At 37.7% G+C, this 14,740-nt stretch overlaps 1 protein-coding gene across 1 annotated transcript in view; it reads left to right on the top strand.

Annotated features, from left to right (window-relative positions):
- LOC113407399 (parafibromin) overlaps positions 1 to 14,740 on the top strand; it is a 176,782-nt gene that overhangs the window by 155,634 nt on the left and 6,408 nt on the right. The window contains exons 14-15 of the mRNA XM_026655872.2: positions 5,985 to 6,146; positions 7,921 to 8,021. Coding sequence (XP_026511657.1) covers positions 5,985 to 6,146; positions 7,921 to 8,021 — 263 coding nt within the window. The remainder of the gene's footprint in view (positions 1 to 5,984; positions 6,147 to 7,920; positions 8,022 to 14,740) is intronic.

Genomic DNA, 14,740 nt, shown 5'->3' on the forward strand with positions numbered 1-14,740 from the left:
TTTTCGGTAAAAAAGTGACACATCAAAGAGTGGGGGTTGGCTTATAAACGGGTCTACACTAAAATTTGATGATTTAATATTCTGTGGAATCATTGAATTGAATATCTAATACATTGTTGTTTTGTTTACCTGGAGTGTCTGCATGGAGCCCCTCAGCTCCCTGTGGCCGCGGTTCACCGTTCCCAGCCAATGGGAGCTGAGGGGCTCCATGCCTGTGAACACTCGAAGTAAACAAAACATCCAGGCCCGCTAGAGGCTTACCCTAATGGGCCAGGAGCTAAAGTTTGCCAACCTCTGAAATATAGGGTCAGCTTATGAAAGGGTCATACAGTTTTTGCTATTTTTACCTAACCATCTTGGGGGGTTGGCTTATAAATGAATGAGCTAATGAACGAGTATATATGGTACTTGATTAGCATTCTCCAGAATAACTGTTGAATCAAATTGTAGTTCTTGTTCTGAAACAGAACTGATTCTGGTGGCGATGTCTTAGCGGCAGCATCAGAGGCATTTTAATGCATTTCAGGCATTTGATGGTTGCCATGAGTTGCTCCATAAAGAGTTGTGTTGTCCAATATGCCATATTTTTCTTCCTTTTAAGATGTATAGAGTAAAATATATTTTAATATATTGCCCCTTCACATTGTTTAATCATTTCAGACCCTATATCAGAAGAATATGTATGCCTTAAAATATTTTATACTATTTTGAGGAGTATAAAAGATATTATAAAAATCAGTATCTTTTTTTAAATCAGTCTATTCTTTGCTTTACCAAGTCTTTTCCAGGGTGCCTTATGCATAGCCATTTCTAGTTCGAGTGCTCTATGGTGTTACATGCATTAGACAAGAAAAATTAAATTCTAATTTGTCTTGTGCCTCATGAATCACACTTTTATCAACATAACTGTAATGCTGGTTAATTTTACTTCCCAATTGTCAGTCATTTCCAGATTTTTACTATCCCAGTACAATTAAGTACTGTTAAAGATGACCTGCAAAGTACATTTTAAAAATTGGGATTGTGCCCTTTTTCTGCAGTCTTAAAATGTATTAAAGAAGTCCTGAAAGGCTATGAGGTAGATTTTTTCACTTTCCCCTTGAAACATCAGAAAAGTCAAGTCTGATCTTTCCTAATTTTGCTGGAAGATTCATTATGGGTCTCAGAGAGATATATATATCTATATATAGATATATATTATTAATTCTCGCTTCCTAATTAAAGAGATAGTGGTGTTGAATCTGAAACAAACTTCCTTTTCCAAATTGTTAATTAGTCTGAAGATCACTGGTAAGATAAATAGGTGTTAACAAAAGCTAGAATTTATGATCAGTCTGACTAAAATCCTTTTCCTATCTTAGTTTTTCAGCTTTCATTATCTTGACTCTTTTGGCTAGTTTTCCAGTTATTTACAGTTAGTGTCTTCCAATCTAAGCAGGATCTGATTTTTCAAATGTGTAAATTAAGCAGGAGAAAAAATTGAAAAACTAATGTAACATTCTTCTGTCATCATGAAACAATAAGAGTGCAACCCATTTTTAAATGTTACTTTATTTCTGATAACTATTTATCTTCCTAATTATGTACAAGATAATATGTTCCAAAATTTAGCACCAGAACTTCTGATTTATCTTGGCATTGAAAGTGGAACACATTCTGATTTTCTTTTTTTAACTATTTGTAATTACACAAAACATAAATGTTTCTCTAGCTGTGGTACTAAGAATCCAGCATGAACCATAATTGCTGTTAAAGGTATATGAATTACTGATTTTTCAGATTTTTGGCAGTTCGGGGGGGAGGAATAGTTTTGGGTCAACCTGAAAATTTTGCAACTTTTAAGAAATCTGAAAGGCTTTCAGTTTTGATTTTGGGAAGTTTTCACCATTTTTAATAAAAACAAAGGGAACTTGGAAACAAGGCTAGATTAACAAGGCTAGATTTCCAGCCTGAACGTCTACACTGCAGATGAACAGTCCCTTAGCTGGTGCCCTGAGAGTCCAAGTCAGCTGGCATGGGCCAGTTGCGGGTGTCTAATTGCAGTGTTAGACATATCCTTAGGCATCATTCACAAAATCGAGAAGGGATGGGGGGGGCAGTAAATATTAATTGGAGTGAGGACTGGAACCCGGGTGACCTCTATCCCAGGTGAATGCCCTAACCACATTTAGAGAGTCATCCTTTCTCTTTCTTGCCCAATGAATATTTAAAATTTTATACAAAGTAGGACAACTCCAACAGGAGAGATTGAGACCTTGTTCTTAGAGCACATACCTGCAGGGTCGAGGCAATTTAAATCACTGATTTTAATCATGATTTAAATGGTCAAGATGGAAATCTTGATTTAAATTTATTTTAATCTTGTTTTGCATTTATACTTTTTATTTATTTTCCTAAAGAAATATTGATTTTTTTCATTAGTTGATAACCATTACAATATGTTCATTTGCAACTAAATATAGCCTGTATACTAAATTTGATGCTGCTTTTTGCTAACTGGGAGACTGCACTGTCTATATACTCCTTTATGCAGTTATATAGCTTAACTTACATTTATTCAGATACTTAATTTTTTATTATGTTAGAAGATCGTGAACAATGAATGCATTTCTTATTTACTAGACCAGATTAATATTTTACTTCTAATTTTGTTTCAAGGTCTAAAGAAATCCAAATTCCATTAAAATGCACAAAAACAGCATTTTAGACTTTTATTAAATAAAACTACTTTACATGCTAAGACTTTTTTTTATCAAAACATGTTTGCATTTAAAAGTAACTGATTTATTAAATCAGGAAAATATTATTTGTAATTATACTGATTGAACTGATTGTTTCTGGTCACTATGTCCTTCAAGATTTTAGAACTAGCAGATCTCACCCTCTCACACCTACTTTTTATTCGTAGATTGGAAGAAGGTAAGAGTTCCTGTTTTTTCAAGTCCCAACTGGTTTCTTAACTTTGAATGTACTAGTCACTGAACTGAACTAGTAGTTGAATAAATTGAAAAGAAGATACTCTCTCTGCAGCTGTAGAAGAGGCTGTTGCTGTCAAAAGTTGGTTTAACATTTCAACAAACTCTGATTTCAGGTGCTTAACTGGTGACTTTCACCCATTCAGAGACTTCCCCTTCTTTCAAACTTGACAGCAAACATGTTTTAATATTTATTTTGTTTTTAATTTAAATTATTTTAATATGTGTAGGCCTTAACATAGATTTAATGTTAAATAGGGTTAAATTAAAAAAAAAAAAAAGATTTAAATAAAAAAAATCCAGTGTTCTGTTTGTAATATCATCAGTTTTTATCCATCCTGCTCACCTGGGGTGCAGTGGGTTCAAGTTCCTGCTTTAGAGTGGGGATTCAAATCTTAGTCTCTCACATCCCCCAGGACAGGTGAGTGCTGCCTGGACTATGCGATCTAAGGGGGCACCACCACCATCTCTTCCTTCTTCAGGGCTTTGTGAATGGGGCCTAAGTTTCCTTGTGAATCTAGTTCAAAAATTTGAAAGTTTCATTTTGAAAATGTTGAAATGGTTCATTTTGACATGAAAAAAAATTCTTTGAAACAATTTGCCAAAATTGACACAAATTCACAAAATATTTTGATCCTCCCAAATATGCATTTTTTTGAGAAAGAAATTTAAACTGATTACTAGCATAAAATATTTTCATTTTGGAGATGCATTGTTTTCTGGTAGTTAGAGCTCTGCACTGGGACTAGAAGACCTGGGTTCTATCCTCAGCTTTGCATTGTCCTCTGGATAACTGTGGACTCCTGACTTCACCTCTGTGCCTCAGTTTCCCCATCTGCAGATGGGACAGTAATACCTCCTTTGTAAAGCATGTTGGGGTCTACTGATTAAAAGCACTATATAATATATAATATATTATATAACTACTATATAAATTTATTTATTTATTATTGGGATCTAAGACCACAGTTCTTCAAACTGCTCCATGCATTTTATTTACAGCAAGATAAAGAGACTTCTTCAAATGTATGGAGCATTTTTAGGACTGGGGCTGGAAAGATTTATTTTGTCCTTAAGAGATTATCTAAGACATGAGAATAATATCGTCTTAGTTTTTCATACATAATTGAGCATGATTTGTGGGCGGGGGGGGACCCCAAAACCCCAGACTAGGCATGCAAAAATCCAGAATTGTTGTACTGAATTAAATAATTCATTTTTGTCTTATCAGTACTCACCATCTAACTAGATGAAAAATAAAAAACATCTTTAACTTCAGCATTATGATAAAAACCCAAATTTTTTGGTTCGTGCTAAGACATAATTTTGATGTATAGAATCAATTTCTTATAGCCAAAAGCTATAAAATGTGCACCAACGAGCTTCATGACATTACTTAAATTGTTGTTGTGGGTAAACTGCTGGTGTCCCCCTGTTGTTGCCATGGCTTTCTGACTTCCCATCCAGCGCATCACATGTAGGTAAGTTGGCAGACCCCAGAGGTGTGGCAACAACTCACACTTTGATTTTCAAAAATCAACTCTGCTCCCTTTAGTCATACTGTTCGTAACCGTCTGTACGTCAGGAAGTAAGAACTCATGAATGGTCTCATAGGGTGACCCATGAGTGGTCACAATTGTTTAAATAGCCCTTTATGTTTTAAAGAGTGCTGTTTTCAAAAACATAAAAATCCTGACATGAGTACAAAGACAGTGACTGCTGTTGCATTCAGGAGTCGAGGATTGCAGTGACTACTGGGTTTCTTTAGTTGCACTATCATTGGCCATGGAAGGCCACATCCTGCCAGCAAGCACTGATTTAGAATTTCTTTCCTTCCACTGATTTTATCTGATTTGAATTTGATCTTTATGGTATTGGTATTTATTCAAATGAAATGGTTGGTATTTAGGTTAGAACCCTTTGTGCTACAGTATGTATTGATAGGTGAGCATAATGGCTTCATGATTTGAATTCACAATATATATTTACAAGGTGGTGTTATATCAAAGGTCTATGTTACTGTTGTCTAAGAGTTGTATAATCCATTGTCTGTTGATGTGTATAATAGCCCAAAAGTAGAGGATTCAATCATTACTGTAATAGATTGTCAAAGGAATTCTGGAGGCGTAAATTCACATCTTCCATAGAACGCTGTGAGTCTCCTAATGTTTGGTACAGCGTGGGAGACCACCCTTTTCCCCCAGACCTTAACCCTCACGTAAGGGGAGGATGGTGGAATCCCAAAGACTGTCTGGGACCAGTACTGGGTGGGGGCAGATAGGAGTTCTTAAACAGGTGGAAATGATTAAGGATGTAGAGATGACCTGCATTGAATAAGTTATCGCTGAATATTTCCCATATGAGTTACGTTAATAAAGTTGTGGCCTAATTAAACCACATCGCTTGCATCTTATGTCGTCTTGCATGTCTGGGACAAAGATCTGATAGACTTTTTTTTAATGACACAAACTGTCTAAATACTTACTTAAATCCATAAATATGTAGCGCAAAAGCTCCATATATTAATACTTTGTGATTATTTTTTGCTACTAAAAATACTTAAATCACCTATGTTCCGAGAAAATTATTGTAAAATTAGAGATTTAGTTAATGATCAAACTTTCTTAGCATGCCCTTTTGCAGAGGCATTTCAGAGACAAAGCATAGCGAGTTAAAGAATAGTTTTAACCCTGTTAAACTTCTCCTGTGATCTTGTCAGATTACTTGCATTATCAGAAGAGGTTATGGTTTGTTTACTTCTCTTTTCAGAGTAGCAGCCGTGTTAGTCTGTATCCGCAAAAAGAACAGGAGTACTTGTGGCACCTTAGAGACTAACAAATTTATTAGAGCATAAGCTTTCGTGGGCTACAACCCACTTCTTCGGATGCATATGCTCTAATAAATTTGTTAGTCTCTAAGGTGCCACAAGTACTCCTGTTCTTTTTACTTCTCTTGTTGACTATAGCAAACAAATAACATGGGTCTGCTAAGTGCCTCTTTGTTCCCTAGGTTTGTACCATCAGATGAAAAGAAAAAACAAGGCTGTCAGCGAGAAAATGAAACTTTAATACAGAGAAGGAAGGACCAGATGCAACCTGGGGGCACAACAGTCAGCGTTACTGTACCTTATCGAGTGGTAGACCAGCCTCTGAAACTTATGCCGCAAGATTGGTAAAGCAGAGCTGCTATTTTGAATTATTTTTTTACACGTTTAGTTCTCTTTTTCAGAACAAGAACACAGATCTTGAAATGAGCTAGTAGAATAACTCCAAGCTAATTGGTGCATAAAACATTAACAAATGTGTGTAGAAATGGCTGGATAGCAATTATATAGCAACTTCCATGTTTTTTGTTCGAAACCCTCCAGGAGTATGAAAGTAGCACTTGAATTGTTCAGGATCAGAGCTACTATATTACTTCATTCGCTCAAGCATGTTACATCTCTGAAAGAAAAATCCTTGTCTGTGGCCAATCTTTCTGAATTTTATTTGGAAGGAAAATGTTGGGGCCTTATATTTCTGACTGTAAATTAAAAAAAAAGAAGCTGGAAATAAATTGCATCAGCTTTAAGCTAATGTGCATAATGGTCAGAGACACTGACATACACTTCAAGATGGAGCTCTGTGAAGGGGGAGATCCAGTCACGGGGCATCTTTTTGCAAATGTGTCAGAGGTTTGTTTGTTTAACCTGCAAGCCCATTTGTGAGGGCCTGTAAAAAGCTGAAACTTTTACACTTTTACACTTCAGGAGGGTTTGTAAAAAGACAACCCTTTAGTATTGATTAATCAAATAACCAATATTCTTTCTTTATCCTCCCAGTTTAAGAATACTTAAGGCATGTACAAGACCTAGTGGTCTTTAACATTCAAAGCAGGATGTTAAAAGGAAATAAGATCTAATTCTCCAGATAATTAGGCATTCTCTGTGTTGGGAGCAGCAGGCAAACAGAAAACAGTAATAGCTGCTGAAGTACGTACCAAAAGGCAGCTTGCATCTTCAATAGATGGTAAACATTTTTGACAAAGGTAAAGCCGTCTTTGTGATTGATTTCCCAGAGTGGAATCAGTGATAGGGAAGTTTTATTGTTTCAACTTCATAACAGCTAATGTGAGAAATGTTTTTAAGTGTATAGCCGTGTGTTTTTATCTTTTCAGAGACCTGATTATTTTTCTTCATTGGGGTTTTGAAATCCTTACAATAATGTAAATTTAGGAATTAGATTGTGGGATTATTTATTTGTAATGTGGTAGTGCTTAGAGACCCCAGCCCTATTGCTGAACAAATGTATAGCAAAGAGACGATGCCTGTCTCAAAGAACTTGCTATTTGTGAATTTTTTCTTCTGCATTAACAGTGAATAGATTTTTCTTAGACTACAGGTGGTAGTTATGTATATTCATAAAAAGTACAGTATGAAAATGTGGGTTAAATTGTTGCAGCTGTCTATCCTGTTGCAATGAACTTTTTGAATTAAAAGTTTAAAGCATGTGCCGAATAAGCATTTTTAAATTGCTACATCCCATTTAGTTTACAGTACAATTCATAGGGGATTATCTTTTAAATTCCAAAGCATTTTAAAAAAATCCTAAAGAGTAATCTCAAGAAATGAACAGGATTTGCTTTCTGATAAATACAAAGTTTGAAATTGAGCTACATACAACAAAAAGCAGACATAAGTCCAGAAATATTACATACAAAAATAGTGTGTTAATGCTGAAGAGATTTACATGTGGAAAAAGCAGCTGTATTGGAAGCACAGCAGTCATTAATGTGCTATAATGGTGACATTATAAAGAGAAACTGCTAATGTACAATGCTGTCCTCACAGTAGTGTTGACAACAACTTGTGTCGTATGAATAATAGAGATTTTTTTTTCCTTTTAGGGATTTACAATGACTAAAAACTCAAGTCCTTTAATGTGTGTCTCTCCGCCTTTATTTATAGGGATCGTGTAGTCGCAGTGTTTGTGCAGGGTCCTGCTTGGCAGTTTAAAGGCTGGCCATGGCTATTGCCCGATGGATCGCCTGTTGATATTTTTGCAAAAAGTAAGCTTCTACTTACAGATAAATGCTCTTACATGTTTTTATCATCAGTGCATACCCACCAATAGTCCATGTTTAGCTGGGAGCTAGTGTCTTGGCACCTTTGGAAAGTATGATTCTTGCTCTCTGCAGCTCCCTCTCCTCTAGGAAATGAACTAGCACCCTGGCTTCTTCCACACACCTTCAGGAAAACAAGTTTTTCAGCGAGGTAGATTTCTTGAAGATGAGGGGGCTGTTGCTACAGAGCAGTTGGCTTCTAATCCACTTCTGGGAGACCCCTTAATGGCTCAAACAGCTCTGATTTCCCTTTATCCCCAGAAACACTGATAACATATGTTAACTAAGTCTGAGCTCCGAATCTTCCTTGAGAAGAAGGTCTGCTGTTACAGAACTGCTCCTCCTCTAGCCTTCACCCAGGCAGGGACCATCAGACAACTTCTCTCTTCATTTACTCCAAGACAGCCCAAAAACTATATTCCTCCACCCCAACCCAGCAACTCCCAGAAATCTTGCTGCTTCATGAAGTTCACAGTACTCACCAGTTGTTTTTGAAATAGCAAGTGCACAAGTTTGCATTTTCTCTGTTCTCACAAACACCCTAAAATGTAGAGTATTACAGGGTTGCAATCAGCTCCTTTCTCTCTTCAAATTCCAATACTTGTCATGATCAGTTTGTTACATCAGTTTGTATTTTGCTATGTGTATTTTATAAACATGGCATTTGTATAAAATAAGATGTCTTCCTAAAACTTTAAGCTCTGACATAGGTAAAGCTACTTCTCAGGTACAAGCTAGATGAAAGGCAGTTAGTGTGCTGATATTTGATGATGACATGCAGGCCCTGGATTTAGACTTCTGTGCAGCCAGGAATTTGCCTAATGTGCCTTGAGGCCAGTGCTGTTTGCTTACATGGGCAAGCACAAACTGATGCTTACTCTTCTGACTGCAACATGTGGAGCGACATCTAAGGAAACTCCAGGCCTTTACTGCTTCTGATCTGTACTCCCATTTCATCTGCTGCTGTTGCAAGTGGATTGAGTGATTCTGCAGTGGAAAACCTCGATTTAAATCTATTTTAATCAGCTTTTTCAAGTTGCATTCTCATTGGCTGATATAATTGTTAAAACATCTTGATTTACAACTAAAAACAGCCTTTACACTAGATTTGGTACATCATCTTGGTACTGAGGAGGGAACACTATAACTATATACTTTAATTTAAGCAATTGGATAGCCTAATATTTTCATATGCTTATTAACTGTATGTTCTTAGTATGTTAGAAAGTGGTGAATGATACATTGATTATTTATGGGATAATTAACTTTTTGCTCATGATTTGTGTCAAGTTGCGTTAGAATGGTAGCTGGAATTTAATTAAACACACAAAACAGCATACCGTATATACTTGTTCATAAGCCGAATGTTTTTGGTAAAAAAGTGACGCATCAAAGAGCGGGGGTCGGCTTATAAACAGATCTACACCAAAATTTGTTGATTTTAAACTCTATGGAATCATTGAATTGAATATCTAATACATTGTTTTGTTTACCTGGAGCGTTCACAGGCACGGAGCCCCTCAGCTCCCTGTGGCCGCAGTTTGCCGTTCCCAGCTAATAGGAGCTGCGGGAAGTGGCGCCACTTCCCGCGGCTCAACGGCAAACTGTGGCCACAGGGAGCTGAGGGGATCCCTGCTTGTGAACGCTCCAGGTAAACAAAATGTCCAGGCCCACTAGAGGCTTACCCTAGCAGGCCAGGAGCCAACGTTTGCCAACCCCTGAAATATAGGGTCAGCTTATGAAAGGGTCATAAGGTTTTTGCTATTTTTACCTAACCATCTTGGGGCGTCGGCTTATAAACGAACGGGCTAATGAACGAGTATATGTGGTACTTATTTTTTATTTAAATGTTTTAAGAGATTCTATGTTTAGGCCTTAAGATACTTTGTATTTTAAACAGGTTTATTTTTAAAAAGAAAAGCTTACTATAATTGAAACAACAATCAAAAAATCATTGATTTATATCCATCCTGTGGTGTTGCTTCAGGCTGAGAATCCTCTTCCACACACTCACTCTTGCCCTGTGTTTTCTGAGCTATAGTTAAAAATCCCTAGGTCCTGCTACTACTGCCCTAGTCGAGGCAAGAAGAGAGTAATGAGTTGGTGGAAGAGAAATGAGGGAGAGGATGCTAGTTGAGAAAAAGAAGCAAGACTGAGGGAGAGGAATGAGAGCCGAGAACATGGAGAAAGGAAGGCATGAAAGCAAGAAAAGGGACAAGTTAACAGTAGGCACTGAAAATGAAAGAGGAAAAGGGATAACACAGTAAGCTATGCTAGAAAAATGTCCCTGCCCCAAAGAGTTTAGTCTGAAGGCACAAACTAAGAAGGGGTTGTGAGAGTTACAACATATAGTATGTTGTCTGCCTAAGAGACATACATGTGTTCAAGTTGAAAGGGGAATGTGATTACTTTTCTCCCTGGCTCATAAAAGTACTTCTGAAAAGCAAACTTTTTAATCTTAGAAATGCACCAGATTGCCTCACATGGTAGATATTTCAAAAATATTTTCCTGAAAAAGAGTATCTCTAGATCTTCCTACAAGAGCTTTATTCCATCTTCCAAACAAACTATTTAGTATTTTCTGGGCTATTCAAAAGAGCGAGTGCTGGCTGGTACTACCTGGCTCCATTTATCATTTTGCCCCTATACAGTCTCTTTAATAGCCTAACTAAATATGATCAGCAGCGTCTGCACCAGTCCATTTTCGAACCTGTAATCTGCCAGCATTTATAGAAGCTAAAAGCTGTCAAAGGCAACCTGGCCCATTTCCAGAATGACGATTAACAGAGATTTAAAGCTGGTTACTGTAGATTTAAATTTTGGAAAATAAGAAGTTGATGGCCATAAAATCTAAGCAAATAGATCTAAATGCATCTAGTAAATCATGGATTAGACTCTACCCAGATCACATCAAACTAGTTTTACTGTCTCAGTCACTTTATGCTGAGACAGTAAAGTTTCATGAATGGAGATTAAAATATTACTCTCCTTATTCCTTGTTTTCTTTTCAATCTACAGCTTTTGGCCCTTCTTGTGAAACTGTTTTGACTCTATTTTTGGACTGACACTCATATAAAAATAACAATTTTCTTACCGGTATACTCTTTACATCCATAAATGGACATATCAAATGAAAAGTTGAATATTTTGCCATTTTAATCTACATAAATATTTTATTTGAATGCCATTTTAAAGGTCTTCCTGCTATAACATGTTAATGTGCTTCTGTTGAACCTGAAGGTCAGTTTTAGTGAGTTGACTTTTGTTCAGTAATCTTTAACCTTAACTCAGAGGTTCTGTTTAACATTCAGAGATTTTCTTTGTAAATGCATAGTCTTGGTATGCAGTTATCTATTCTTTATCTGCTTATTGTGAAAGGCTTGGCATCATTTGATATGAAAAAACTAGCTTTACTTATTCTTAGTCTTCATTCAAAAGGTTTGAAGTTGACTTGACAATCTAGTACATAAGGTGATTTATTTATTGAGGCAACTTCTTAATTGTCTAATATAAAGAAATGAGAACTTTTGTACAAAAAGGGCAACCTGAGGCCCTTATTTTGTGCATATGTTAGTGTTGTAAGTTTACATTTTTCATGCATGTAGGTACATTTTGCTACAGAATGATCCATGAATATAGGAGGGCAATGACAATGACTAGACCAGTTTGGTTAAAGATTTGGGTGGGAAGGAAAGGTGAAGGGCTGGTGTACTGGACAAGAAAACTGCAAGTGAAGATCTGGCTAGAGTTATATAAAAGAATTACATAGAAAAGTCTGGTCAGATGTTCCTTTTTCTTCTCCTATACTACAAAAATGAAAATGAACTCAAAAGGCTGCAACCTTAATAAAATAGAATGAAATAAGCTTCAATGCACATAATTAGTCTGTGGAACTACCTACTGCAGAATATTAAAGCAAGTATTGTAGCTTAGGCATTTGAGATTGAAGATTTGAACCGAGTAGCATGTACAGTTAAACCTTGTAATTTTATCCTGGATCTAAGTATCAGAGGGATAACCATGTTAGTCTGTATCCACAAAAACAACAAGGAGTCCGGTGGCACCTTAAAGACTAATAGATTTATTTGGGCATAAGCTTTCATGGGTAAAAAACTCACTTCTTCAGATGCATGCAGAAAAGGCAACAGGGTTTGTTACAGGGATTGGTTCCTAGGTTAGTGTTTCTGTGGTGTGGTGTGTAGCTGCTGGTGAGTATTTGCTTCAGGTTGGGGGACTGTCTGTAAGCGAGGATTGGCCTGCCTCCCAAGGCCTGTGATAGCAAATCATTGATGATGCACTGGAGAGGTTTTAACTGGGGGCTGTACGTGATGGCCAGTGGTGTTCTGTTATTTTCCTTGTTGGGCCTGTCCTGTAGTAGGTGACTTCTGAGTACCTGTCTCGCTCTGTCAATCTGTTTCCTCACTTCCCCAGGTGGGTATTGTAGTTTTAAGAATGTTTGATAGAGATCTTGTAGGTGTTTGTCTCTGTCTGAGGGATTAGAGCAAATGTGGTTGTATCTTAGGGCTTGGCTGTAGACAATGGATCGTGTGATGTGTCCTGGATGGAAGCTGGAGGCATGTAGGTAAGTATAGCGGTCAGTAGGTTTCCGGTATAGGGTGGTGTTTGTGACCATCACTTATTTGCACTGTAGTGTTCAGGAAGTGGATCTTTTGTGTGGACTGATCCAGGCCAAGGTTGATGGTGGGGTGGAAATTGTTGAAATCCAGGTGGAATTCTTCAAGGGCCTCCTTCCCATGGGTCCATATGATGATGATGATGTCATCAATGTAGCGTAAGTAGAGGGGACAAGAGCTGAGGAAACGTTGTTGTAAGTCAGCCATAAAAATGTTGGCATACTGTGGGGCCATGCGGGTATCCATAGCAGTGCCACTGACATGAAGGTATAAGTTGTCCCCAAATCTGAAATGGTTGTGGGTGAGGATAAAGTCACAAAATTCAGCCACCAGGTGTGCCGTGGCCTCATCAGGGATACTGTTTCTGACAGCATGTAGTCCAGCCTCGTGTGGAATATTAGTGTAAAGAGCTTCTACATCCATGGTGGCCAGGATGGTGTTTTCAGGAAGATCAACAATGCATTGGAAGTCGGTGGTGTCTCGAAGATGGCTAGGAGTGCTGGTAGCTAGGGTCTGAGGAGAGAGTCCAAATAGCCAGATAATCCTGTTGTAAGAGTACCAATGCCTGAGATGATGGGGCATCCAGGATTTCCAGGTTTATAGCTCTTGGGGAGCAGATAGAATATCCCTGGTCGGGGCTCTAGGGGTGTAGATTTGTTCCCATGCTGTAGCAAGGAGTTTCTTGAGCAGATGGTGTAGTTTCTTTTGGTACTCCTCAGTGGGATCGGAGGATAGTGGCCTTTAGAATGTGGCAACTACGCACCACACCACAGAAACACTAACAGAGAAACCAATCCCTGTAACACACCCAGTTGCCTTCTCTGTCCCCATATCTACTCTAGCGACACCATCATAGGACCCAACTACATCAGCCACACCATCAGGGGCTCATTCACCTGCACATCTACCAATGTGATATATGCCATCATGTGCCAGCAATGCCCCTCTGCCATGTACATTGGCCAAACCAGATAGTCTCTACGTAAAAGGATAAATGGACCCAAATCAGACATCAGGAATGGTAACATACAAAAAGCAGTAGGGGAACACTTCAATCTCCCTGGACATTCAATAACAGATTTAAAAGTAACTATTCTTGAACAAAAAAACTTCAAAAACAGACTTCAAAGAGAAACTGAAGAGCTACAATTCATTTGCAAACTTAACACCATCAATTTGGGCTTGAATAGGGGCTGGAGGGTGGCTGGCTCACTACAAAAGCAATTTTCCCTCTCTTGGTATTAACACCTCCTCATCAAGTATTGGGAGTGGACCACATCCATCCTGACTGAATTGGCCTTGTCAACACTGGTTCTCCACTTGTAAGGTAACTCCCTTCTCGTCATGTGCCAATAGATATTTATGCTTGTATCTGTAATTTTCACCCCATGCATCTGACGAAGTGGTTTTTTTACCTACAAAAGCTTATACCCAAATAAATCTGTTAGTCTTTAAGGAGTCAGCGTACTCCTCGTTATTCTGGACCTAGGTTATCCATTCTCATGTCTGAGAAATCTCCCCTCTCTGTCCCTGTATTACACAGTTACATGTATGGTGGAAGGCAGGGTCTGCTACTTTTTTTTTATAGAGTTCAACATTCTGTACTGTTGGCAACAGGATAATAGACTAAATGGACCACTGATCCAGTATAGCATAAGAAATTCATATGGTCTCAGCTCCTTCTGAATCACAACCTTTTTATTTTAGTAGTAATTTCAAATAAGAAATCAAATGCTATAAAATCCTCTTGAAATAACAACAAATGTGAACTGAAAGCACACTGATTCTAAACTGTTAGTTTTGATTTTTTCTATTTGTAGACTACAATTATACTGTATCTAAGTGACAGTGTTACTTAGTTGCTGCCATATCAAAGTAAGCAAAGAGTTTATGAAAACCATGTGTCTGTCTATTCACTCACCTAACCCCCAGTTAAATTCATTCCCTACTGGGTTGGAATGCAGCATTTGTTGAACACCAAAGCAAAGTTCCAGACCATTTAGGACAGGAAATGCATCAGAATACCTTATC

Source organism: Terrapene carolina, unplaced genomic scaffold, assembly GCF_002925995.2.
Source record: "Terrapene carolina triunguis isolate 2854851 unplaced genomic scaffold, T_m_triunguis-2.0 Scaffold211, whole genome shotgun sequence".
Taxonomy (NCBI): domain Eukaryota; kingdom Metazoa; phylum Chordata; order Testudines; family Emydidae; genus Terrapene; species Terrapene triunguis.